This window comes from Mobula birostris, chromosome 1 (assembly GCF_030028105.1).
Source record: "Mobula birostris isolate sMobBir1 chromosome 1, sMobBir1.hap1, whole genome shotgun sequence".
Lineage (NCBI taxonomy): Eukaryota > Metazoa > Chordata > Chondrichthyes > Myliobatiformes > Myliobatidae > Mobula > Mobula birostris.
Genome location: NC_092370.1, coordinates 228169361 through 228196799, shown reverse-complemented (window position 1 = coordinate 228196799; position 27439 = coordinate 228169361). Strand labels below are relative to the sequence as shown.

Genomic DNA, 27439 nt, shown 5'->3' with positions numbered 1-27439 from the left:
GCATTCAACACTATTGTCCTACAGACCTTGGTGAACGAACTCCTGCTCCTCGTTCTATTCGGATATACTACTGCTATGCTCCTGGTAGGGTCGCCCATGGCAGTAAGGTCGAGGGTGAGGTCCCTGACAAAGAACAATACAATCAAGACCTCAACTGTGGAACAGGCGGACGAAATTACTTCAAACTCAAAGGCTGTGAAGGCGGATGAAGGCTGCAACAAATCCATCAGCTCCAATTGTCATGGTTTCATACCATTGGAATCAGTTGGTTGACTTGTGAAGTATCATGTGCTTCTTGGAGTGCAACATCAAGTACACGTTAGACAAATGTTAAACAAATACACGCACAGGCGTCTTCGCTCTGTGGGCCACTTCTTCAGAATGAAGACCATCATCCTCAACCTCGAGGGATAGCCACGACGATTACCACTGCACAACTGGGTGTTGGACTTCCTAACCAACAGACCTCAGGTAGTCAGGATGCACAACCACTCCTCCCTCCTCATCATCCTCATTACAGAAGCCTCCAAGGGCTGTGAGCTGAGCCCATTGCTGTACACTCTGCTGACATATGACTAAACACCCTAGCAATCACATCAACAAGTTTGCTGATGTCATGACAGTGGTGGGGCTCATCAGCAACAATGATGAGACAGCCTACAGAGAGGAGGTGGAAGAGCTCAAGGCCTGGTGCTAGGCAAATAACCTCTTCCTTAATGTCAACAAGACTCCTCCTTATGTGCACATCACACATAATCTCTCATGATCCCAGAACATATCCTTCACATTCAAGAAAGCTCATCAATACCTCTACTTTCTGATGAGGCTGAAGAGAGCTGGACTTTGTACATCTATACTCACATCATTCCACAGATATGCATCCTAATAATTTGCATCACTGCTCAGTACAGAAACTGCACTGCGATAGACAGGAAGGCTCTAAAACTGCCCAACATATCACACGCACCAGCCTACCTACCATCAAGGACATATATTGAGAGAGGTGCCAGAAAAAAGCCAGCCATATTTTGGAAGTTCCCATCCATCCTGCTTATGGATTGTTTGTCCCACTCCCATCATGGAGGAGGCTAGACAGCATCTATATCAGGACCACCAAACTCAAAAACAGTTACTAGCCCCAAGCAGCAAGGCTGATCCCCTCCACCCAATAACTTCACCACTACTTTATTATTTCCTGCAAGTCTCCTTACATACAACCTATTGTCATTTTGTGAATACACAATAAGCTATCTTATGTATTAATATTTATTGTATTTTTTTGTGCCATATTGGATCCGGAGTAATAATTATTTTGTTCTCCTTTACATTTGTGTACAGGAAATTACATTAAATAATCTTGAATGGAGAATGGAGAAAATATGATTAGTTAAGCTTGTAGCTGGCACAAAAGTTGGTGTCATTGCTGATAAAGCATAGGACAGTCTTCAGTGATACAAAAATATTTACGAGTTGATAACCATAAGAGGTTCTACAGATGCTAGAAATCCAAAGTAACAATATGGTGGAGGAACACATGAGTCAGGCAACATCTATGGAAGAGAATAAAGAAGTCAACACTTCGGGCCAAACCCCTTTCAGTCCTAATGAAGGGTCTTCATTTAAAATAGAGACTCTTTATTCCTCTCCATAGATGCTGTTTGACCTGATGAGCTCCTGTGGAAATTTAATTGAGTTTTACTGCTAAAATACATCAGGATGTTGCCTGGGATGGAGCACTTCAAGCTTTGAGAAACTGGTTTGGTTGGATTTGATTGCCTTGGAACAGAGAAGGCTGAAGGGAGATTATGAAAAACATGCCAGGGCAGAGCTGGTGTAAAACTGAGGGGAAAAAATTCCCTCAGCAGTATAAAATAGGGCATACTCTTAGAGTAAATAGCAAGTTATTTAGTGAGGATGAAAAAATTTTCACCTGTAGTTATTGAAATCTGTTTGAAGGTGGTTGTTGTTAGAAATTCTCAATATATTAGATGAGAACCCGAAATACCATTATATAGAAAGCCACATGTTGATGTTGGAAAATGGGATTAGTACATCTGGGCACATGGTGGTTAGCACAGACTATGGGCTGAAGAGTCATACAGACTGACAATTCCAAGAGTCAGAACAATATACATTAATGTTACAAAATGGTAAAGTAGAAAGTCTGTTCCCATGCTGATTTTTTTTCATTTTCTTACTAATAACAGAGGTTGTCATGTCTTTCATAATTGCAGGCAGAATTTAATTACAGTGGCGTGCATAATTGCCTTTATCCAGGAACACTGCAGTATGATTAATAGGGCAAAGCCTGGACATGTACTGTCGTTTCAATCATTTGCAAGTTTTTGAAACAGCTCTTTCATCAGCTGCTTATAAACAAAATTCAAACTCCCTTGATGATTCAGTTATGATGAGGCACTGACCTAGACTACAGAAGTGCAGGCATGATATTTTCATTGATTGATTTGTTTAGTGCAGGAGCAGAGGTGCCTTCAGGACAGGAGACTAATGGATTTAAATTAGGTTTTGACAGAAATAGTTTCAAAAGAACTAATGCAATGCTTTTAAATCAACCAACTACTTAATAGAAGCAAATATGGTTTAAAATAAGTATTTCAATCCAAAGAATTTTATTTTAACAAAAATGGAGCAACTGGAGTTTTACTTCCATGTACTATATTGCATTTTTTTTATATTTTAAGATAAAAGTGCCTTTGAAATCTTTAGGATGTTTTAAAATGCTCTTTGAAAAGCAATCATTGTTGACCTGGAGGTAAAAACAACTATTAAATCGCGCACAGAAAAGTCCCACAAACTGTAATAAGATAAACAGCAAACATAAGGAAATCTGCAGATGCTGGAAATTCAAGTAACACACACAAAATGCTGGTGGAACACAGAAGGCCAGGCAGCATCTATAGGAAGAGGTGCAGTCATCGTTTCGGGCCAAGACCCTTCGTCAGGACTAACTGAAAGAACAGATAGTACTATCTCTTGCAGAGGGTGCAGAGGAGATTTACAAGGATGATGCCTAGATTGGGGAGCATGCCCTATGAGAATAGGTTGAGTGAATTCGGCCTTTTCTCTTTGGAGCGATGGAGGATGAGAGGTGACCTGATAGAGGTGTACAAGATGATGAGAGGCATTGATCATGTGGATAGTCAGAGGCTTTTTCCCAGGGCTGAAATGGCTAGTACGAGAGGGCACAGTTTTAAGGTGCTTGGAAGTAAGTACAGAGGAGATGTCAGGGGTAAGTTTTTTTTACACAGAGAATAGTGAGTGTGTGGAATGGGCTGCCGGTGATGGTGGTGGAGGCGGATACGATAGGGTCTTTTAAGAGACTCCTGGGTAGATACATCGAGCTTAGAAAAACAGAGGGCTATGGGTAACCCTAGGTAATCTCTAAGGTAAGGACATGTTCGGCACAGTTTTGTAGGCCAAAGAGCCTATTGCTGTAGGTTTACTATGTTTGTACTCAGGTTATGCTCTCTTGCTAACACCATTGGGAAGAAAGTACAGAAGCCTTCAGTCCAACACCACCAGCTTCAGGAACGGTTATTACCCTACAACCATCAGGCTCCTGAATCAACATGAACAATGTCACTCACAACTGATTCCATAACCTACATACTCACTATCAAAGATTCTACAACATATGTCCTCAGCGTTATTGTCATTTTTTAATTTGCATGGACTGTAGCTTTGCAAAGAGGGTGTGGAAAAAGATGCAAGGGCTTGTGTCATGGTTCATTCCATGCAGTTGTAGGACAGATCTACAATTCTGACAGAGGACTCTGATCTATGAAAAAGAGAAAATCTCCAGATTCTGGAAATCCAAGCAACACACACAAAATGCTGGAGGAAGTCAGCAGGCCAGACAGCAGGACCTGATGAAGGGTCTCAGCCTGAAAAGTCAACTGTTTTCTCTTTTCCATAGATGCTACCAGCCCTATCGAGTTCCTTCCGCATTTTGTGTGTGCTACTCTGATCTACAGGTTGTTCCCAGGTACACACACAGAGGGGAACATCAAGTGGTGCTGGCAGACCATCAACTCAGTGAAAGACGCTCTTTGGTCTGCCTAAAACATGTTGGTGTGCCGGTACATCGAGATGTCTGTGGAGGAATACTGCCGAGAGGGTGCAGGTCTACATGCTCAGGGACGCACTGAAACTTGGTGTAGTTGCCACAAAGGTTCAGTGGGAGAAGGACCACAGTTTTGGGTTCTTCTGCTACTGGAGATGAAGAGGCCGTACTGGATGAGGAAGCCCCTCAGGTACTGTAGTGGTATAGCACCCCAGAGTGCCAAATAAGTGTTATTGATGTTAATGAATGTAACACTTTGCCTATGAATGTAAATAATGAAAAGGCTTTGAACAGTTTATTCTTGTACATTCATTTTTTATTATGTATAAAGTTTATTTTATTTAAAGTAATTGTTTCTGCACGTTGCATGTTTTGTCTTTGTTTATATGTATAATAAAAATAAATTCATTGTATTTTATTTTCCTGTAAGTGCCTGTAAATCAATGAATCTCAAGGTAGCATATGGTGACATATACCTATTTTGACAATAAATTTACTTTGACTAGGATTCTTTTTAAACTTACATCCACTACAGTGGACAATGCTACAGTCACAAACTATCACATGAAGAAGATTCATTGATCTGAAGCATTCTGCTTCCTTTCCACTGCTGCTATTGATTTGCTGAGTACTTCCAGAATTCCTATTTTGTTATAGCACTCTCTTACAGTGGTTTAGTTTGATATCTCATCTGAAAGGCAACACTTTTACAGTACAGCACTGTGTCTCAGTACTGTGCTTTAAGTGTTTGCCTATCTGCTCAAATCACTGCAGTGAATGAAGCACAAATCCCGATCAGAATGTTACATCAATTGTACTATATTCTTTCAAGTAGCTTCACACAGTGCATGTGGGAAAGTTTCACCATGGAATATTTCATCCTTTTTTTGAACATGACAGAAAGCAGAAGTTAGTTATTTCTTAGTTTCTGATGGTTAAGCCTATAACCTGCTATAGCAAAGAGCTAACATATGTTATTGCAGAATAAAGATTGGAATTTATCTGGTACAATTAGATGGCTGTTAATTGTCCTGTATCTTCAATGTTAGTTTGATTATTATTGGCGAAGCAATTGCCTTACTTTTGCAGATAGCCTACTTAAACATGATCATCAACTTCAGCAAGATAGTGCAAAAGGCAATTATTCTGGGCATTTCATGTTAGTTACAATTGTTGATACAGGGTCAAGAGAGAAATTAAAGTAGTTCCAATACCTATGTACATCTCCATGTACAGTTAGGAATTAAAATATTTAAATTTATTTACAATTGATTTATTTATAATTATTTACAATTGTGGTGTCTCAGAAAGGCAGCGTCCGTTATTAAGGACCTCCAGCACCCAGGGCATGCCCTTTTCTCACTGTTACCATCAGGTAGGAGATACAGAAGCCTGAAGGCACACACTCAGCGATTCAGGAACAGCTTCTTCCCCTCTGCCATCCAATTCCGAAATGGACACTGAACCCTTGAACACTACCTCACTTTTTAAACATATATTATTTCTGTTTTTGCATGATTTTTAATCTATTCATTATACGTACACTATAATTGATTTACTTATTTATTATTATTTTTTTCTTCTTCTTCTATATTATGTATTGTATTGAACTGCTGCTGCTAAGTTAACAAATTTCACGACACATGGCGGTGATAATAAACCTGATTCTGAATTAAAAGTTGCAATAGTCAGGATACGTTGTGTTAATCAGTTTTTTAAATAGCACAGCGTTCGCCTCTATATTATAGAAAAGAGATGCACTCAAACATATAAATAAGATTTATGATATTTTTAGAAGGAAAGACTGAAAATGCATTTGCCCACAAAATACTGAGGTAACTCTTGTGAATGTACTTGACTGGATAAAAATGAAAGAAATATGTAAAATAATTTGCGGACAATTACAAAACAGGGGACATAGTAGAAAAACTAGTAATAATTCCACGAAGGTATTCACAAAAGACAGCTGCAGAGGGCAAGGAGAAAGAGGGCAGGGGTGTGAAGGGGGTGTGTGTGTGTGAGCCAGAGGGGTTGGGGGGAGAGGGAGGGGGGGAAGAGGGGGTGTAGAGGGGAGGGGGTGAAGAGGGGGGAAGAGGGGAGAGAAGGGCATGTAAGTGAATGAATATGAATATTATTGCCACTATTAGCCTAACTGGTCTGCCTCACCGTTTGAAAGTTCTATATAATTCCATCGCGTTCTTGATAAAACTAGAACATTACTTTGAGCTGACTTCAATACTTACTGCTGCTGTAGAGGAACCTTTGTGTATAAACAGTTAAGATAAAGCTGTCAGCAAGGCCTTCAGAAGTGACATGGGAGTTTGGTGGTAATCTCATCACACATTCAGAGATAATAAATTAGATGTCTGCTCACCCTGAATACCAAGGGCACACCAGATCTTAGGGAGAAAGACTTGTTTTAATCATTATAAAAACATCTGGTGAGACCTTCAGATGCAAGTCACATAGGAACAGAACAAAACAGAAGCAGGTGGTCGACAAAAAACAATCACTCAAGCCTGTTCTGTCATTGAATAAGATCACTCTCACTCCATATCCCTTGAAGCCCTCGCAGCACCAATGTCCATCTCTGTAATGAATATATCACCTGCTTAGTGCTCTGTAGATGCCATTATCTAAGTAAGCTCACCACTGCCTCTACTTCCACAAGAGCCTAAAGAAATTTGACATCTCCTCTTTAACTCTAATCAGTTTTTGTTAATACACCAGGAAAACATCCTTCCCGGATCCACTATGGATTGGTATTGCAACCATTCTGCCTATAATTGCAAGAAACTGCAGAGATTTAATGTCACAACTCAGCAGATCACAGAAACCAGCCTCCCCTCCATGGACTCCATCTACACTTTCTCCCCCTCGGCAAAGCAGCCAGCATAATCAAAGACCCCTCCCACTCTGGACATTCTCTTTGTTTCCCCTCTCCCACTGTGCAGAAGATAGAAAAGCTTGACAGTACATACCACCGGGCTCAAGGACAGTTTCTACCCCACTGTTATATGACTATGGAACAGTTCCTTTGTATGATAATATGCACTCTTGACCTCACAATATTCCTCATTGTGGCCTTGCAACTTAAATGTCTGCCTGTACTGCACTTTCTCTGTAACTTTAACAATTTATTCAGTACTGTTATTGTTTTCCCGTTGTACTACCTGAATACACTGATGTAATGAAATTATATGTATGGATGGCAGGCCAAAGTTCTTCACTGTGTATGTAAAAATAATAAAGCAATTTACCAAGTTAATTCATACCCAGAGAGACAAAAGATCACCTCCTCATGTTTGTGTCTTTTCTTAAAAGGACCCTCTCCCCAATTTTAAATGCTCCCACTGGATGAAATGCTCAGTATGCACCTTTCAAGATGCTGTAATTTTTCACTTCAATAAAATCGTCTCTCATTTTCATAATATACATCAATCCCTTTATCCCAAGAGTAAATCCAGTGACCTGCACTGCCTCAAAACCAACATGACCATCCTTAAGCTACCTCACAAATATCATCATCTTCTCTCCCTATCTCTGATTACCTGCTGTTCAAATGCTGTGGACAACCAACTGATGAGGACTGCCTTTGAAAAGGCGGCCCAAATTCGCAAGTACAAAAAATGTGCAACACCAGGTCTGATGCTTCAGAGGCTTTGGGCACAACTGCAGTCTTTTGCAGTGGGACAATGATCTTATGGATACACTGGAATTTCTAAATGTTTCCTTCTTTACATATCCATTATTTCAGCATTATCATTCACTATAAAGGATGTTTTACTTAACTTTTTATTTGTCGCAAAAATGACAAACTTCACCACATATGTCAGTGCTAATAAACCGGATTCTGTTGGAAAGTATTTTTCTTTCATTTAGTATGTGTCTGAAAATGTAATTAATATCTATTTTTTTTATTGTTTCCTTTACTATGCATTCTAACCAAGGGCTTATTTTGGTAAGGAATAGTTAAAAAAAACAATTACAGCAAGAGCTCTGAGTCCTTGACAACTCACCTGAATTTTTGTCTGGAAGCCTATTGATTCTCCATACAATAGATTTAAAAGCATGTTCATACTTTGCACTTCCCAGTGTTACTCTCATTACAGGTTCAGAGCCAGACACGCTTGCACTACCAAAGCTGGCACTCCTATTCACTCTAGCTTTCAGCGACTTCTCTCGCAAGACACCTTCTCGCCTGAAGTTCTTAACCCAGTCCACTGGGACAGGGTATCGAATCATCACATTTTCACAAGGCATGGCAGTAAGCTGGTCTCGATTGGGCACAAATCCCGATGACATCACCAACCAAGATTGAAGTTCCACTTTAGCCCCCTTAACAGAAGCCAAAGTTTTCAGGGAGAATGGAAGAGCCTTCTCACTAAAAGTAGTCCTGAAATGCATCAACTCAAATTTATGACCATCCAATGGTAAAAATTTTATTAATCTGGAATTATTGAATCCATCAATATCAACACATTTGTGGAACTGACAGTCATTTATTTTAATCCACTTGGTTGTGGTTGTGGGAATAATGTCATGCCTTGAAACAACTTCATTTCCTTTCATCTGAACATCATTGAGGCCTATTCGACATTCTGGCATCCCAGAAACAAAAGCCAGAATATTGATATGAGTGACAACACAGTGTTGGACAAACTTGTTGTCTCCTTTGGCCACAATACCTCGAAATTCATCTTGTACTTCCACTGTTATTTCCTCTTCAATGTAATTGGCACAAATCTCTCTGGTACTTGGCAGTTTCATTAGAGTATCTTGAACTGTGGTTACAAAGCTTACATAATCTTCATAACAGGTGGTGCCCAGTTTGATTACCTGCACCCTAACAGGTGCCTGAACTACTGTTGACAAGGGATGGTACTTACGCTTTTCCCTATATAATACTTGATCTATTCTTATAGTATGTATTTTTCCATTTTCATCAAAGTTCTGAAGTTTGAGCTCAGACAGCTCATGGAAAGTCTGAAGCTGGATCTCCCTAAAAGGCTTTTCAAGACCTTTTTCATAGAAGAGCTGTAAACGTGCATTATCTAGCATTTTAACATATATAGGACCCCAGTGTCTTGATGACATTATGTTTTTTTTCTCAGGTATTCGCAACATCATTGTCCACCCATCTCTAGGTGGAACACGGAAAAGGTCATCCGCATAGCTTTCTGCCTCTAGAGAGTTGAGGGGGTCATCGGCTAAGGTAGGGCAGTTAACCTGATCTGGATCCATAATATTGATTTGCTTGAGTTGAGAAACTACTTCATTTTGAAGGGTGCAATTCATTGAGTCATCTATAAACGTAGGATTTAGAGAATTATTGAAAATAATGGAGTCTCTTTGACCATTGATGTAAGAGCAAGGAAATGGGGAGTCTGGAGAATGACCAAATGTCATGACAGAATCTGTTTGGCTACTGATTTTCATATCAGAAGGTGGGGAAACAGAATCTGATGAACTTCTGAAAACTGAGTCCTTTCGATTATCCACATCTGCAGCTGGAAATTGAAAGGCTGGATCCAGAGAACTCTCAAAAACAGCAGAATTCTTTTGTATATTGGCTTTTACATCAGATAATGAGGAAATAAGATCCTTGGCGTCAGTGAATACAAAAGATTCCCTTTGGTTATTGACTTTTATATCAGAAACTGAGAGTGCTGAATTTCTAAAAACAGAATCATCTTGATTATTTATCTTTATATCAGAAAATAGTGACACTAAATCTGAAGAATTCTGGAAATCAGCTGAATTCCATTGATCATTTTGATTTCTGCTGGATGTCATAGTAGAATCTATTTGCCTAACGATGTTTGCACCACCAAATGGAGAGTCAGATCCATTTACCTGCTGACAGATCTGAGAGTTGTTTTGTGATGAATTGATTACAACAGAACTTTCCTTTTGTTCAAAGAATGCTTGAAATGGGTTGATTGGTGATGGCTGGACATCACGTAGAGCTTCATCCAAAAATGGGTTCGTGGTACGTGGTGGTGAATAGGGATTTGTAGCAGGTCTATTTAGCGAAAACACATCATTCTTCTCCTCGGTTGAAAAATCCAACAGATTATTTGTTGATGCTGCCTTTTCTACATCACCTTTAGGCCCAAAGGATGGCTTGACTTTTTCTTGATCTACATAGCAATGAGAATTTCCCAATTTTGAAAGTGATTTTTGTGTTGGTTCAGGGTCATCGTCAAAAGTGACCCAGGTTGAAAAGCGTGCTGTTGACATTCTGCTTTCATTCAGTTGTGTGTTATCTAGATGTCTGTTCATTGATTCCACATTTGTTTCATTATGATCATGATAAAACGAGCAAGTTTCTGAAAAGAAAAAAAGTTGAAAATGTTAAAAACGAAACGGAATACTAATGTATACAAATAAAAAGCAAAGACTAGAAATGAGTCATGTCAACATATTTTGAATATAAAAAGGTAGGCAGCTTGAAGTAATTGTTAATGAGTTGGTAAACAAGATGTATAAGTCAGATTCAGATTCATTTATTTATCGCATATACTTCAAAACATACAGCGAAATACAGTGAACTTCTCCAAGGATCATCATCCTGTCTTGGCGGAGAGGACTGCGAGTTCCTGAGATCCCAGGAGTGATGACATCAGGAATTTAGCTATCTGGAGCAGAATGACTGCTAGAGTCACCTATTGTGGTAAGGTCAAGGGGAGGCTCCAGTCAAAGAGTAATCCATCCAAGACCTTAGCAGTGAGCTTGCATTTCATGCCACTGCATCCTGAGCCCAACCTGTCAAGGACCATGTGCTGGCTGCCTGACATTCTACTCGAATCAAGTGAAATGTGTCATTTGCATTTATAACCAACACAACCCAAGGATGTGCTGGGGTCAGCCTGCAAGTGTCACTACACATTTCGGTGCCAACATAGCATACCACAGTGTTCAGCAGAACAACACAAGCAGCAGCAACAGCACCAGAACAACATCAAAACAACAACAGTGATTCAAGTCCCTTTCCTCCCTCCCACCCAATGAACTTGTGGATTCGCAGATATCAAACCTCTGACTACCCTAGTGGACTCTCAGACCTAGAGCTTCGGATATTACAATGCATATTTTTCATTATACTTTAATCATGGTGTCTCTATTATACATGTAGCTGGCTATTCCATGCCAGGTTCTTCTCATCGTAGCTTCATTGGAAGACTGGCAGAAGCCTTTGTTATCTTTTCAAAATCAGCAAATGGGGAAAACTCTTACCCTGTTCCAAGAAAACTCCTGGCAATGATATATTTAACAAAAAAAATGCAATGCATTTCATATATAGGGAGGGTTAGCAGCATTAAGGCAACACAAAATTTATGCTAGCCATAACTAGGACAGTTTTAACATATCTTTTCGCACCAGCTTTGAAGTTGAACAGTGTTTGCGATGCTCCAGAAAAAATGTTTTATAATTGCATTGGGACAATTCAAGAAATACCAATTAATTGAAAGTAACTCCAACAGGAAAATGTTCAAGCATTAGACATTGTAGAAGTGAAAAGACCAAAATAAAAGCTTGTGTAATACAAATGATCATGAAAATCTATAATAGAAAACAACTGAAATGTAATAGAAAATGCAGACAAACATAGGCAGCCTCCAGTCTTTTGTTACCTCATTTATGAGTAATAATGAGACAAATATCTCTGCAATTTGCCAGAAAAGGTTATGCTAACAAGTTAATCAGATAGCCATACTTTATCAATCATCAACCACTCAAATTCTTTGTCTCTGAGAACCTCTAGAACACTGCCAAAACATTATAGGTCTGGTCTGACAGAATGATCAGGTTCAAATTTCTTAAATGGATCTTTTTCTCTGAGAACAAAGTCTTTCACCTGAGGCCACCTGGCATTTTTGACTTGGATACTACAGTGTTTCAGATAAAGAAGCAAATGGTAAAAATTGAAATAAAAGTATATAAATGCATTTAGTAATAATCTATTCCCCCTCATTTTAAAAAGAAATTAGCTTAAAGAGCACTTAAGAAATTAAGATAGGCCCATGGATGATCAAAGTTAGTTATCAGGAGCACTGTGTATGCAGTGACCTTAGCATTATCAAGGATATCGCCCATCTGTCCCACAATTTCATTAACCCCCTACGATTAGGCAGAAGGTATCGTAGTGTTATAGGACAAGGACTGTTAGGATAAGTAACAGCTTCTTCTCCCAAGTCAGGGGTTCGCAACCATGGACCCTTACCATTAACTGTGGGGCAATGGCCCCAAGTTGGGAGTCCCTACCCTAGGCCATGAGACCACCAAGGTCTCATCATTTATGAAGTGCCAGTCATGTTATACTGTTTACTTTTTAACTTGTGTTGTAAATGCACCTTATTAATTGTTGATTTATAAAGGTGCATTACTTTGTGTGTTAATGCGTACGAGTTCTATTTATTGTGTCTTGGTCCAAATGAACTTTGTTTCACTTGGTCGTAAACAAGTATACGGTTGAATGACAGTAAACTTGAACTTGATCTTAGAGTAGGTTAAAAGCCAGGCACAACATTGTGGGCCAAAGGGCCTGTATTATGTTGTAGTGTTAATTATTGTATGTTCTTTGTTCTTAAAGCAATTAGAACCATAGAACCATAGAAACTCCAGCACAGAAACAGGCCCTTTGGCCCTTCTTGGCTGTGCCGAACTATTTTCTGCCTAGTCCCACTGACCTGCACACGGACCATATCCCTCCATACACCTCCCATCCATGTATCCGTCCAATTTATTCTTAAATGTTAAAAAAGAACCCGCATTTACCACCTCGTCTGGCAGCTCATTCCATACTCCCACCACTCTCTGTGTGAAGAAGCCCCCCCAATGTTCCCTTTAAACTTTTCCCCCCTCACCCTTAACCCACGTCCTCTGGTTTTTTTCTCCCCTTGCCTCAGTGGAAAAAGCCTGCTTGCATTCACTCTATCTATACCCATCATAATTTTATATACCTCTATCAAATCTTCCCTCATTCTTCTACGCTCCAGGGAATAAAGTCCTAACCTATTCAACCTTTCTCTGTAACTGAGTTTCTCAAGTCCCAGCAACATTCTTGTAAACCTTCTCTGCACTCTTTCAACCTTATTTATATCCTTCCTGTAATTTGGTGACCAAAACTGAACACAATACTCCAGATTCGGCCTCACCAATGCCTTATACAACCTCATCATAACATTCCAGCTCTTATACTCAATACTTTGATTAATAAAGACCAATGTACCAAAAGCTCTCTTTACGACCCTATCTACCTGTGACGACACTTTTAGGGAATTTTGTATCTGTATTCCCAGATCCCTCTGTTCCACTGCACTCCTCAGTGCCTTACCATTAACCCTGTATGTTCTACGTTGGTTTGTCCTTCCAACGTGCAATACCTCACACTTATCAGTATTAAACTCCATCTGCCATTTTTCAGCCCATTTTTCCAGCTGGTCCAAGTCCCTCTGCAGGCTCTGAAAACCTTCCTCACTGTCTACTACACCTCCAATCTTTGTATCATCAGCAAACTTGCTGATCCAATTTACCACATTATCATCCAGATCATTGATATAGATGACAAATAACAATGGACCCAGCACTGATCCCTGTGGCACACCACTAGTCACAGGCCTCCACTCAGAGAAGCAATTCTCTACCACCACTCTCTGGCTTCTTCCATCGAGCCAATGTCTACTCCAATTTACCACCTCTCCATGTATACCTAGCGACTGAATTTTCCTAACTAATCTCCCATGCGGGACCTTGTCAAAGGCCTTACTGAAGTCCATGTAGACAATATCCACTGCCCTTCCCTTCATCCACTTTCCTGGTAACCTCCTCGAAAAACTCCAACAGATTGGTCAAACATGACCTACCATGCACAAAGCCATGTTGACTCTCCCTAATAAGCCCCTGTCTATCCAAATGCTTGTAGATTCTGTCTCTTAGTACTCCCTCCAATAACTTACCTACTACTGACGTTAAACTCACCGGCCTATAATTTCCCGGATTACTTTTCGATCCTTTTTTAAACAACAGAACAACATGAGCCACTCTCCAATCCTCTGGCACTTCACCCGTAGACAGCAACATTTTAAATATTTCTGCCAGGGCCCCCGAAATTTCAACACTAGTCTCCTTCAAGGTCCGAGGGAACGCTCTGTCAGGTCCCGGGGATTTATCCACTTTAATTTTCCTCTAGACAGCAAGCACCTCCTCCTTTTCAATCTGTACAGTTTCCATGGTCTCACTACTTGATTCCCTCAATTCCATAGATTTCATGCCAGCTTCCTTAGTAAATACAGACACAAAAAACTTATTTAAGATCTCCCCCATTTCCTTTGGTTCCGCACAAAGCTGACCACTCTGATCTTCAAGAGGACAAATTTTATCCCTTACAATCCTTTTGCTCTTAATATACTTGTAAAAGCTCTTTGGATTATCCTTCAATTACACCATCTCTCCCCATTTATGCTGCCTGTCCTAACATTTCTAGCACTTTTTGCTTTTTATCAGACACTGTTGCTGAATTTGGAGGTTGTACTGTTAGCTCTGATGCAAATCATGTAATATAAGCTCCAATGATTGTTTTTACATGGATTTCCTTGAGGGGCAGGCATAAACATCTTAGAGCTTTTAATTATTTTACACATTCTTATCTGAGATTGATGCTATTACTTCATGAACACACTTAAAATGCTGGAGGATCTCGGCAGGCCAGGCAGCATCTATGGAGGGGAATAAACAGTTGATGTTTCAGGCTGAAGCTCTTTTCTCAGAGCTGCTGAGCTCCTCCAGTATTTGTGTGTGTTGCCCAAGGTACTTAGATTGACAAGATAGAACATTGAAACTAAATTACTAGGTTTACAATTTCATTAATTGAAACTAAATCATTGCAAGTCTTAGCATTCCATACAATGGTCCTACTAAATAACTTATTCTCTTCTTCCCTAGTGTACTTCCATAGACAAAAAATGTCAATTGATTGAATACAATTAACATTAGTTGAGAAAACCAGTTGCCGTCAGGGTAAATTAACATGCTAGTGCTTTTATACTGAATGAAAAATAGCACTGAAGCTAAACCAATTAGCATTCAAATGCATTACAGTCTATGACACAAAAAGCTACCGTTATAACATAAACAATTTGTACATAGGAAAATATTATTGCATGTTAGTCTTATGTTGATTGAAAATGAAATATTCATTCACCAGTTTTTAAATCTTTGTTTCTACTATTTATTTGCATTTTTAGCCTCCAATGACAAAATAGCATTGATAAGATTAATACTTATTTCATGCAAAATACCATTACATTTCTAAAATGTTTATAAAGTACAGCAGACGATTCTTTCGTCTGACTCAGTGCACAAGTGTAAAATTCTGCATGTACCTTTCTTCTGGGAAAGGAGAAAAAATACAGGGTTGTATTCAAATTGATCAAGGTTGGGTTATAGATAGAGTCATATAGCAGTCATATAGCATGCTGCACAGATTCCTGATTGCTATGACACTCAATTACAACAGTCAAAAAACTGTCATTCCACAATTTCATTTTATAAAACTGTAACAACTGCAGCAAGAACAAATAATCAGTCTGTTCCCTTTGTAAAATGTATAGTTATTTACGTTGTCACTCTGTTATTGCCTTCCACTGAAAGTATTATTGCAAATGAGTAAAGCTCTTTTCCACAATTCAGAAATAACACTAACCACATTTATATGCAGTGTTCGCTGCTTCATAAATTAAAATTCATGTCTAGTTTTACAGGTTCGCAGAGTTCAACTTTGCTCATTTTGCCAAAATATTAAAGTTGTCTAATGTATCTGTGAAACAATATGAAAATTCTTGAGCTCTAATAAACAATTAACAATAATTTCTTGATTGAATTTGTTTTGGAAGGATGTTGAGGAAATCTACCTTGTTATGAATTGCACCTTAACGTTTACCTGCACTGCACCTACTCTGTAGCTTTTACACTTCATTCCACATTTTGTTATTGTTTTACATTATACTACCTTAATGCACTGTGTAATGAATTGATCTACTGTACACGCACAGTTTGTAAGACAAGCTTTTCACTGTACTTCAGTGCATGTGACAAGTTCACATTCAAGTTTATTGTCATTCAACGGTATACATGTTATTGCCAAATGAAACAACATTTGGCCAAACAAAGGTGCACAACACAGTACATATTACTCACACACAACACAAAGTAATATTACCACAAATAAATTAAGAAATAATAAAATATATTCCAGAAGATTGACAGTTAGCATAGAGTGCATTTAGGACACAAATTAACAAATCAACAGTATAATGCTCCTGGTGCTTCATACATGGTGAGACATGGATGGTGACAGGGGGTTCAATAGTCTCACAGCCTGGGGAAAAAAGCTGCTTCCCATCATAACAGTTCTTATCCTAATAGACCAATTTCAGCATTATCATATATCAAAACTGGACCCTTTTCAACATAATTGTATAAGGGCTAAGAGAGTTGTAAAAGAGCACCTGAAGGCTTTGTGTGTCAATGCCAGGAGCATTCGTAACAAAGTGGATGAATTGAAAGTGCAGATTGTTATTAATGATTATGATATAGTTGGGATCACAGAGACATGGCTCCAGGGTGACCAAGGATGGGAGCTCAACGTTCGGGGATATTCAATATTCAGGAGGGACAGACATGAAAGAAAAGGAGGTGGGGTGGCGTTGCTGGTTAGAGGAGATTAACGCAATAGAAAGGAAGGACATAAGCCGGGAAGATGTGGAATCGATATGGGTAGAGCTGCATAACACTAAGGAGCAGAAAACGCTGGTGGGAGTTGTGTACAGGCCACCCAACAGTAGTAGTGAGGTCGGGGATGGTATTAAACAGGAAATTAGAAATGTGTGCAATAAAGGAACAGCAGTTATAATAGGTGACTTCAATCTACATGTAGATTGGGTGAACCAAATTGGTAAAGGTGCTGAGGAAGAGGATTTCTTGGAATGTATGCGGGATGGTTTTTTGAACCAACATGTCGATGAACCAACTAGAGAGCAGGCTATTCTTGACTGGGTTTTGAGCAATGAGGAAGGGTTAATTAGCAATCTTGTCGTGAGAGGCCCCTTGGGTAAGGGTAACCATAATATGGTGGAATTCTTCATTAAGATGGACAGTGACATAGTTAATTCAGAAACAAAGGTTCTGAACTTAAAGAGGGGTAACTTTGAAGGTATGAGACGTGAATTAGCTAAGATAGACTGGCAAATGACACTTAAAGGATTGACGGTGGATATGCAATGGCAAGCATTTAAAGGTTGCATGGATGAACTACAACAATTGTTCATCCCAGTTTGGCAAAAGCATAAATCAAGGAAGGTAGTGCACCCGTGGCTGACAAGAGAAATTAGGGATAGTATCAATTCCAAAGAAGCAGCATACAAATTAGCCAGAAAAAGTGGCTCACCTGAGGACTGGGAGAAATTCAGAGTTCAGCAGAGGAGGACAAAGGGCTTAATTAGGAAGGGGAAAAAAGATTATGAGAGAAAATTGGCAGGGAACATAGAAACTGACTGTAAAAGCTTTTATAGATATGTAAAAAGGAAAAGACTGGTAAAGACAAATGTAGGTCCCCTACAGACAGAAACAGGTGAATTGATTATGGGGAGCAAGGACATGGCAGACCAATTGAATAATTACTTTCGTTCTGTCTTCACTAAGGAGGACATAAATAATCTTCTGGAAATAGTAGGGGACAGACGGTCCAGTGAGATGGAGGAACTGAGCGAAATACATGTTAGTAGGGAAGTGGTGTTGGGTAAATTGAAGGGATTAAAGGCAGATAAATCCCCAGGGCCAGATGGTCTGCATCCCAGAGTGCTTAAGGAAGTAGCCCAAGAAATCGTGGATGCATTAGTGATAATTTTTCAAAACTCGTTAGATTCTGGACTAGTTCCTGAGGATTGGAGGGTGACTAATGTAACCCCACTTTTTAAAAAAGGAGGGAGAGAGAAACCGGGGAATTATAGACCGGTTAGCCTAACATCGGTGGTGGGGAAACTGCTAGAGTCAGTTATCAAAGATGTGATAACAGCACATTTGGAAAGTGGTGAAATCATCGGACAAAGTCAGCATGGATTTGTGAAAGGAAAATCATGTCTGACGAATCTCATAGAATTTTTTGAGGATGTAACTAGTAGAGTGGATAGGGGAGAACCAGTGGATGTGGTATATTTGGATTTTCAAAGGGCTTTTGACAAGGTCCCACACAGGAGATTAGTGTGCAAACTTAAAGCACATGGTATTGGGGGTAAGGTATTGATGTGGATAGTGAATTGGTTAGCAGACAGGAAGCAAAGAGTGGGAATAAACGGGACCTTTTCAGAATGGCAGGCAGTGACTAGTGGGGTACCGCAAGACTCAGTGCTGGGACCCCAGCTGTTTACAATATATATTAATGACTTGGATGAGGGAATTAAATGCAGCATCTCCAAGTTTGCGGATGACACAAAGCTGGGCGGCAGTGTTAGCTGTGAGGAGGATGCTAAGAGGATGCAGAGTGACTTGGATAGGTTGGGTGAGTGGGCAAATTCATGGCAGATGCAATTTAATGTGGATAAGTGTGAAGTCATCCACTTTGGTGGCAAAAATAGGAAAACAGATTATTATCTGAATGGTGGCCGATTAGGAAAAGGGGAGGTGCAACGAGACCTGGATGTCATTATACACCGGTCATTGAAAGTGGGCATGCAGGTACAGCAGGCGGTGAAAAAGGCGAATGGTATGCTGGCATTTATAGCGAAAGGATTCGAGTACAGGAGCAGGGAGGTACTACTGCAGTTGTACAAGGCCTTGGTGAGACCACACCTGGAGTATTGTGTGCAGTTTTGGTCCCCTAATCTGAGGAAAGACATCCTTGCCATAGAGGGAGTACAGAGAAGGTTCACCAGATTGATTCCTGGGATGGCAGGACTTTCATATGAAGAAAGACTGGATGAACTGGGCTTGTACTCGTTGGAATTTAGAAGATTGAGGGGGGATCTGATTGAAACGTATAAAATCCTAAAGGGATTGGACAGGCTAGATGCAGGAAGATTGTTTCTGATGTTGGGGAAGTCCAGAACGAGGGGTCACGGTTTGAGTTTAAAGGCGAAGCCTTTTAGGACTGAGATTAGGAAAAACTTCTTCACATAGAGAGTGGTGAATCTGTGGAATTCTCTGCCACAGGAAACAGTTGAGGCCAGTTCATTGGCTATATTTAAGAGGGAGTTAGATATGGCCCTTGTGGCTAGGGGGATCAGAGGGTATGGAGGGAAGGCTGGTGCAGGGTTCCGAGTTGGATGATCAGCCATGATCATAATAAATGGCGGTGCAGGCTCGAAGGGCCGAATGGCCTAATCCTGCACCTATTTTCTATGTTTTCTATGTTTTATTTTGTACTGAATTAATCAGTGGGAAATACTGACTTAAATAACTGGCACCACAGACCTGAGAACTAAACTAGAACACCTTCCTGGTCCAAATGAGTCAACTTCTTTCCAACTGTTGTATTTATCTTTGAGGCCATCAAGGAAGTGTCTTGTAGCAATTGTTAAATACTGTAGATAGTATATAAAGATTTAGTTTCAATAGAGCTTTCTTTGTATTTTCAACTATGGCATTTGGCTAAATATTCTTCCTGTTGAAGTCTCCTCCAAAAAAATTTGTTACAACTTTCCTTCCTCTTTTAATAGATCTTTTCTCAATGTCACTCTCAAGGTCACAAAAATACATAAGACATATTAGCAATATTTCAAAAACAAGTACTACATTTCTTATAAGAAATGTTACAAGGAGAAATTTGCCTCCCTCCTTAATAAATTCCACAGTGAGTTGTGAACTATTTTAAACTTAAAATAATACATTTTTATGCCTTAATTTCCACCTGTGGTAGATGGCACTGTGTTTTGCATGGGAAAGAAACAACTTCCAAATTATGAAAAGAATTCTGGAACTTGTATCTATTCATGAACCAATTTTTAAACAGAAAAATCTCTTCATTGTGTTGAGATAATTTGATGCGATACATTGATTACATTAATGTTCTGATCTAAGCAAACATGGCAATATAATGTAGGTGGTAAATAAAGTTGATCAATGTATAGACTGAAACATTTTTAAAAATCGCTTTTTATTTTTGATTCCAAATCTCAGCATTACTCATGCCTTGGTCACATTTGCAGGTACAACAAAAATCTCACTTCTCTGCTACAATAAAGTAGCCTGAAACCCTAGAAAGTGCAATATTTACTATTTCATCTGTATTAATTGTTTGTTATTGTAATTAATTTAGTGCTAATGAGCGAGGTAATTTACAGCTACTCAATCCATTTCTAACGATTACGCAACTAATTATTTTGCTGTTTAGAAAGACAACTTCTAAACTTGGGCTATGTAAAATGTTTACATAATCTTAAATAATGCACGGAAGTTATATCCCAATTCCGCACATCAATTTGACTAATCCACTATTTTATATAATATAAAAGGCTCCCTTGCATTGGCAGAGCCTTTGAATTTCAAGAAGACACCTGGTGTACTGCATCACACAAATTGTTTCATAGTAATGTACTTACTTTTCATTATTATGTACTTTTACTTTGGATTATGATTAAGATCAACTTTATTTGTCACATGTACCATATATTGAAACATCAAAACATACAGTGAAATGTGTCATTTCTGCCAATGACCAACATAGTCCAAGGATTCGGTTGAGTGCAGCCTGCAAATGTCGCCACCATAGCATGTCCGACAATCACCAACCCTAACTGCGCATCTTTGGATATTGGGAGAAAACTACAGCACCTGGAGGAAACCCACGCAGTCATGGGGAAAACGTACAAGCTCCTGGTAGATGGCTATTAATGTAATGTGTTGCATTAACCACTCCGCTACCATGCTACACTGCACATTGAAAAGCAAGAGATACATAGCTGTAGTATAGTTGTTTCCTATTCTATTATGTTCTGTTTGAGTTTCTATAACTTGAAACATGAATAATGTTTCCATTCCATAGAAACCGCCTGTCTGCAGAACGTTTCCACCATTTTCTGCTTTTTATATCAGATTTCCAGCACCTGTAGTTTTTTTGGTTTTGTTTCTGTCAGGAATGGTTTCCCCTTTAATTGGCAGGCATACCTGAAGAGATTATTGTAACAGGTCTTTTCCTTACATTTCTTTTGGAAGGAAAGCAAACATTTCTGGCTTCTTGACATAACAGTAAAGCCAAAAGTGTGAGCTCACTACGGGAGGACACTGTGGGGTCAGTCTTTAGCAGAGCAACAGTAGGCTGTATTTGGTGTTCAAAAACACCAAGTGTCACCATTTAACTTAACAAGACAGACTGCAAGCTTTAATCAGACATATTTACTTGTTAGTGTAAAGGCAGTTTAATCTACAATTTGGGTCTCTTTAAGAATAATAAAAATGGTAAATGGTATTTATTCAATTTAATATATACTTCCTTCTTCGTCATTCATATATTTATATATTTAACTTTTACTAAATCAGTTTTCAAGACTACATTTATCTTTTCTTTTAATCTTTGTTATTCTCACTCAATTTACATGGGCTCATCTCATCAAAAAGGCTAAAGTCAATGAAACATACTTGTGGGATGCTTATTTCACCTTCCTTGCAGAAACAGCAGAATCAAAAGCAAAGGAAGGGATTGATTTAGGCAATAATTAAAAGTAAAAACAGGTATCTAATTTCAAAAGGAAGCCTGTGACAGATGAAGCTAAATTGTATTGTCATCGCCTACACATCCAACTTGTATAAACATGACATGCTGCAAGTTCATATTAACTTTGTAACAACATTTTACATTTTGCATATGTTTCAGAGGGGAAAAAACTGCAGATTAAAGTCAGAAGCCAGGGTCCTTTAGATTATACAGAGCAACTAATGATTTCAATTGTGAAATGAAAGTGAAGAGACATCGGATAATTCTCATTTCTTGCATGAATGTGAGCTGTTTCTATGCTTACCTTGCTTTATAAAAACCATCTTCCTTAATGTAGACCTAACAGCTATGCAGATTAATAGACAAATAAAAATAAGAATAGAAGAATAGCCATTACATTTTATTTCTACCTGAAAGTCCAAAATTCAACCTTTCAACCCTTCCAACCTTCATGATACTAAGTACATTTTATATACGTATCTCAGTCAAAGTTGGAAACAATCTCAGTTGTCATTTTTAAAACTGAAAGATAAACTAAACTGAACCTCAAAATTATTACAGAATTACGGGATGATACAGCTTAAAAGGAAACATTAGGGCAATCTTAGAGACATAGGGTTGTACAGTATAGAAACAGATCCCACAACCCACTGCATCTAAACTTACTTTAATTCATCATACATTAATTCCCTTTCGCTCTAAGCTGTGCTTATTCAAATATCCATCCAAATGTTGGTATTGCTCCTGCTTCTTCTGGCAATTCATACCAGATTCCTATTGCACCTGTGAGGAAAATTCACCCCTTAATCCACTTTAAAGCTATGGTTTTAGATACCCCACCGTGGAAAACAAACAGAATACCCTATCTTTGGCTTTAATGTTAAATATCTCAACCATGTTATCTCTCAGTCTCCTCAAAGCAAACAAACCTAGTCTCTCCTGATAACATAAATTCTTCAGTACAACAACATCCTTGTGAATCATTTCTGCACACTCTCTAGTTTAGTCATGTGCTTGCCATAGTGGGATGACCAGAATGTCACGCAGCACCTGAAGTGCGATCCGACCACTATTCTGCACAACAGTAACAGGACGATCCAATTTTGATATTCAATGTGTCGGTCGATGCAGGAAAACAATCTTTTTATCACAACCCTATCTATTTTCACCACTCTCAGCGAACTACATACGCGTACTTTGCAATGCTTCAGAGCGCCAGCAATCACCAGTTGGGCTTCATTTCCCACTGCTGTGTGTAAGGAGTTTATACAATCGCCCTGTGACAATGTGGGTTCCATCCCACATTCCAAAGATGTACAGGTTAGGGTTAGGGAGTTGTGGACACGCTATGTTGGTTCCGGAAGCACAGAAACATTTGTGGGCTGCCCCACTACAATCCCCAGACTATATTGGTTGAAGACACAAACAATGCATTTCACTGCATGGGATGTACATATGGCAAATACAGCTAATTTTAAAAGTCTTAAAGGATGTAGCATATTATAGATCAGTTGTCATTGAATACAGCTGTATGCAGATCATTTGAAAATATGGATGGAAAAATTGCAGATGGAGTTTAATGTATGAGGTGTTGCACTCTGGGAGGTCAAATGCAAGGGGAATGTATACAGTAAATGGCAGGACAATTGTTATACAGGGGAGTCCAGTGGAGCGCTCCATAGCTTCCTGAAAGCAGCAATACAAGTGGATAGGTTGGTAAAGGCAATATAAAGCATGCTTGTCTTTGTTAGTCAGGGTATTGCATATAAAAGTTGGGAAGTCACTCTGCAGCTATATAAAACTTCGTTTAGGTCACACTTGAGAGTATTGTGTGCAGTGCTGGTTTTCACATTACAGAAATGATGTAAAGGCTTTGGACAGGGTGCTGAAGCAGTTTACTAGCATGTCACTTGGATTAGAAGGTATTGGGTATAAGGGAAGATTGGACAAATTTGAATTAGCTCCCCTGGAATATTGAGGGGTGCCCTTACAGAAGTACAGTATATAAAATTATGAAAGGCATAGACAGGGTTGATAATTGGTCCTTTTCCGGAGGATGGAGATGTCAGATTCTGAAAAGCATAACTTTAAGGTGGGAGGGTGGGGGAGTTTAAACGAGGAATGCAAGTCCTGAATTTTTGTTTAAATTAGAGAGGTGCAGGTGCCTGGGATGTGCTGTCAAAGATGAAAGTAGATTGGATAGTGACACTTAAAAGGGAATTAGATATGTACGTGAATATGCAGACATGTAACATTCTCAATGTAGCCAGTCAACAATCTCACATATTCATCAGTGTTAACATGATGACCGTAGGTAGCTGCCTCCCTGAACATACTGCTGTCTGTGCTTTTAAAACAGTCCTGCAGCGCTGAGGTGGTATCTTCAGATAGATCTCTTATGAACAGGGTCAAGCTGAGCTGAAAGAAATATTTCTGTGCTGTATAACTCTGCATGTTTCTGACCTTTATCCAAGTCTGCAGATGTAACAGATACTGTATGCAGAAGAGACTCCTTGTATACTTGCAACCCTATTTCAGGCTGCTGTTTAGTGATTACAGCTCAGCATTTAACACTATCATCCCCTCTGGACCAATCAACAAGCTTCAAAACCTAGGCCTCTGCAACTGAATCCCTGACTTCCTCTTTGGGAAATCACAGTCAGCCTGGTTCAGAAATAACATCTCCTCACTGACAGTCAACACAGACACACTTCAAGGATGTGTGCTTAGCTCCTGCTCTACTCTCTGTATACTCATGACTGTGTGGCTAGGCACAGCTTAAATGCCATCTATAAATTTGCCAATGACACAACTATACAACTATAACTCAGGTGGTGCTAAGGACGCGTGCAGGATGAGATACATTGGCTGGTTTAGTGGTGTCTCAATAACAATCACTAAGTCCAAGGAATTAGTTGTGGACTTCAGAAAAGGGAAGTTGGGAGAACATACAGCAGTGAGTGGTTTCCAGTTTCTATGTGTCAACATCTTTGAAGGTCTATCCTGGGCCCAACACATCAATGAAATTACAAAAAAGGCTCAATAACTGCTATATTTCAATATGAGTTTGAGGAGGTTTGGTATGTCACCGAAGGCCCTGCAAATTTCCGCAGATGTATCATGTTCTACCTGGTTACATTATCTGGTATGGAGGCCCCAATGCACAGGATTGGAAAAAGCTGCAGGAGGTTGTAAGCTCAGCCGCTTCCAGCATGGGCAATGGCCTCCTCGTCACTGAGGGCATCTTCAAAAGGTGGTACCTTCAGAAGGTGGTATTAATCAAGGACCTCCCTACCCCCACACCCAGGTCATGCCCCCTTCTCAATACTACATCAAGGAGGAGGAAAAGGAGGAGCCTGAAGACACACGTAATGTTTTAGGAACAGCTTTCTCCCTTCTGCTATTAGATTTCTGAACAGTCCATGAACCTAAGAATACTGCATTACAATCTTTATTTCGGTTCTCTCTTTGCACTACTTATTTATTTTTTGAAATATTTCTTCTAGTAAGTTATAGTAATTGTTTATGTATTGCACAGTACTCCTGCTGCAAGACAACAAACTTCATGTCAAGTATCAGTGATACTTGATTAGTTGCTTATGAAATGCTGATCCTTAGTAAGATTGGCAGAGCTCATTGGAGTTTTGAGAAGACTTGGCACTGTTTTTTTCTGGGGAAGTGGTAGAATGGGAGTGCAGCAGTATTGGGTGATTAAGACATTGGCATTAAGTAGTGGGGGCAGGGCTGATTGATGGAGAAAATCAAAAGATTAGCTTTATTAGTCACATGTACATTGAAACATAGTGAAATGGATCATTTACATCAAGGATATGCTGAGCAGCCTGCATGTCTCACCATGATTCCAGCAACAACATTGTATGCCCACAACTTACTAAGCATAACTCCTATGTCTTTTTAGAATGTGGGAAGAAACTGGAACACCTGGAGGAAATCCATGTGGTCATAGGGAGAATGTACAAACTCCTTACAGACTGTGATGGGAATTGAACCCTGATATTATAGTTGGCGCTGTAAAGTGTTGTGCTAACTGCTACGGTACCATGTTGCCCCATGTATAGGACTAAAGGCTGATTTATACTTGTGCGTACTAGCTTACGCCGTAGCCTACGCTGTTGTGAGCATTTATACTTGTGCATTGGTGTGTCTGCGTCGCTCGAAATTCACCGCAAAAACGCTAGTTGGCAGTGGGGTTTCTATGCCACTGAGTTAAGTTTCTTTGTGTTGAAACTCAAACTTCAAACAACGGCGACTGAAACTGAAGGAGGGGGAATTTTCTGTGCTTGTCCAGCCACTGAGAGACATGGACGAGGAAATGCATTTCAAATATTTTCGGATGTTGGCTGGTAGATTTGACAACTTCATTCATCGTCTCCAACCGTTTATTTCGCATTAGTGTACGCACAGTATACTCAGAGACTGGCAATCACCATTTGAGTTTTAGCTTCAGGTGGAAGTCAACAGGCTGTAGCAGCTAGCTATAAACTGGCGTCAAGCACAGGGTCCTCCATAATTTCAGAGGTCTATAAAGCTTTATGGAAAGCATTGCAACCAGAGTTCCTTCCCTGCCCTTCAGTCGCCCAATGGGAAACTATTGCAGCGTAGGAGGAAATGCAATGCTACCAAGCGGACCAATCAAAGTTGTTGCGGTCCACGTTGCTGCGACGTGTAGTTACATTTTTGGGGAGGTGCGCGTCAGGCTACAGTGTAGGGTACGCGGCTACGCCATACCTACGGCGTCGATTTGACGCACAAGTATAAATTGGCCTTAATGATGATTACATCGTTGATGGTTGCAGATTCCTGTGTCAGGATGATGGACCAGTAATAGGGAACAATTGGTGGTATCACTGCAGTACATCATCAGGATGTAGATTCTTGTTTGAGATTGACCAGAGCATTCCACCTTTCTATTTTCTGACATAAAAGCATCTTTTAGTGAAGTGGGAAGGGTAGGCTGCTCTGGTCAAGAAAGAAATCTACAATTGTTGCTTGTTCTTGTAAAATTGTAAACAATGCCAGTTTTCCAAGGCAAAAGAAGAATGGGTTATTTTGAATTTATTAAAGAATTTGGTCAGTTCCATTATGTGAAATGCAGCTCTGTTAACTTAGTCAGCACTCTGTTAGAAAGCATTATACGTAAAGGAAGTGATACCAGACGATCTGATCATTGTAGCATAGCTGTATGTGGAAGTTGGATGTGTACAATTGACTGGTATTATAAGACTCTAAGACATAAGAGCAGAATTAGGCTACTTGGTCCATTGAATCTGCTCCATCATTCCATTATGGGTGATTTATTACCCCTCTCAACTCCATTCTCTTGTCTTCTCTCCATAATTTTAATGCCCTGACTAATCAAGAACCTATCAACCTCCACTTTAAATGTTCTCAATGACTTGGCCTCCACAGATCCATCACCGTCTGGCTAAAGAAGTTCCTTCTCATCTGGGTCCTAAATGGATGTCCCTCTTTTCTGAGGCTGTGGCCTCTGGTTGTAGACTAACCCACTATAAGAACCATCCTCTCCACATCGACTCTATTTAGGCCTTTCAATATTTGATAGGTTTCAATGAGATCCACCCTCATTCTTCTAAACTCCAGAGAGTACAGGCCCAGGGCCATGA

General features: G+C 39.6%; 1 protein-coding gene across 2 annotated transcripts in view; it reads right to left on the bottom strand.

Annotated features, from left to right (window-relative positions):
* Positions 1-27439, bottom strand: part of ston2 (stonin 2) — a 148608-nt gene that overhangs the window by 8582 nt on the left and 112587 nt on the right. For both annotated transcript variants that reach the window (XM_072273103.1, XM_072273095.1), the window contains one exon: positions 8104-10416. In XM_072273103.1, the coding sequence (XP_072129204.1) occupies positions 8104-10416 (2313 nt within the window). The remainder of the gene's footprint in view (positions 1-8103; positions 10417-27439) is intronic.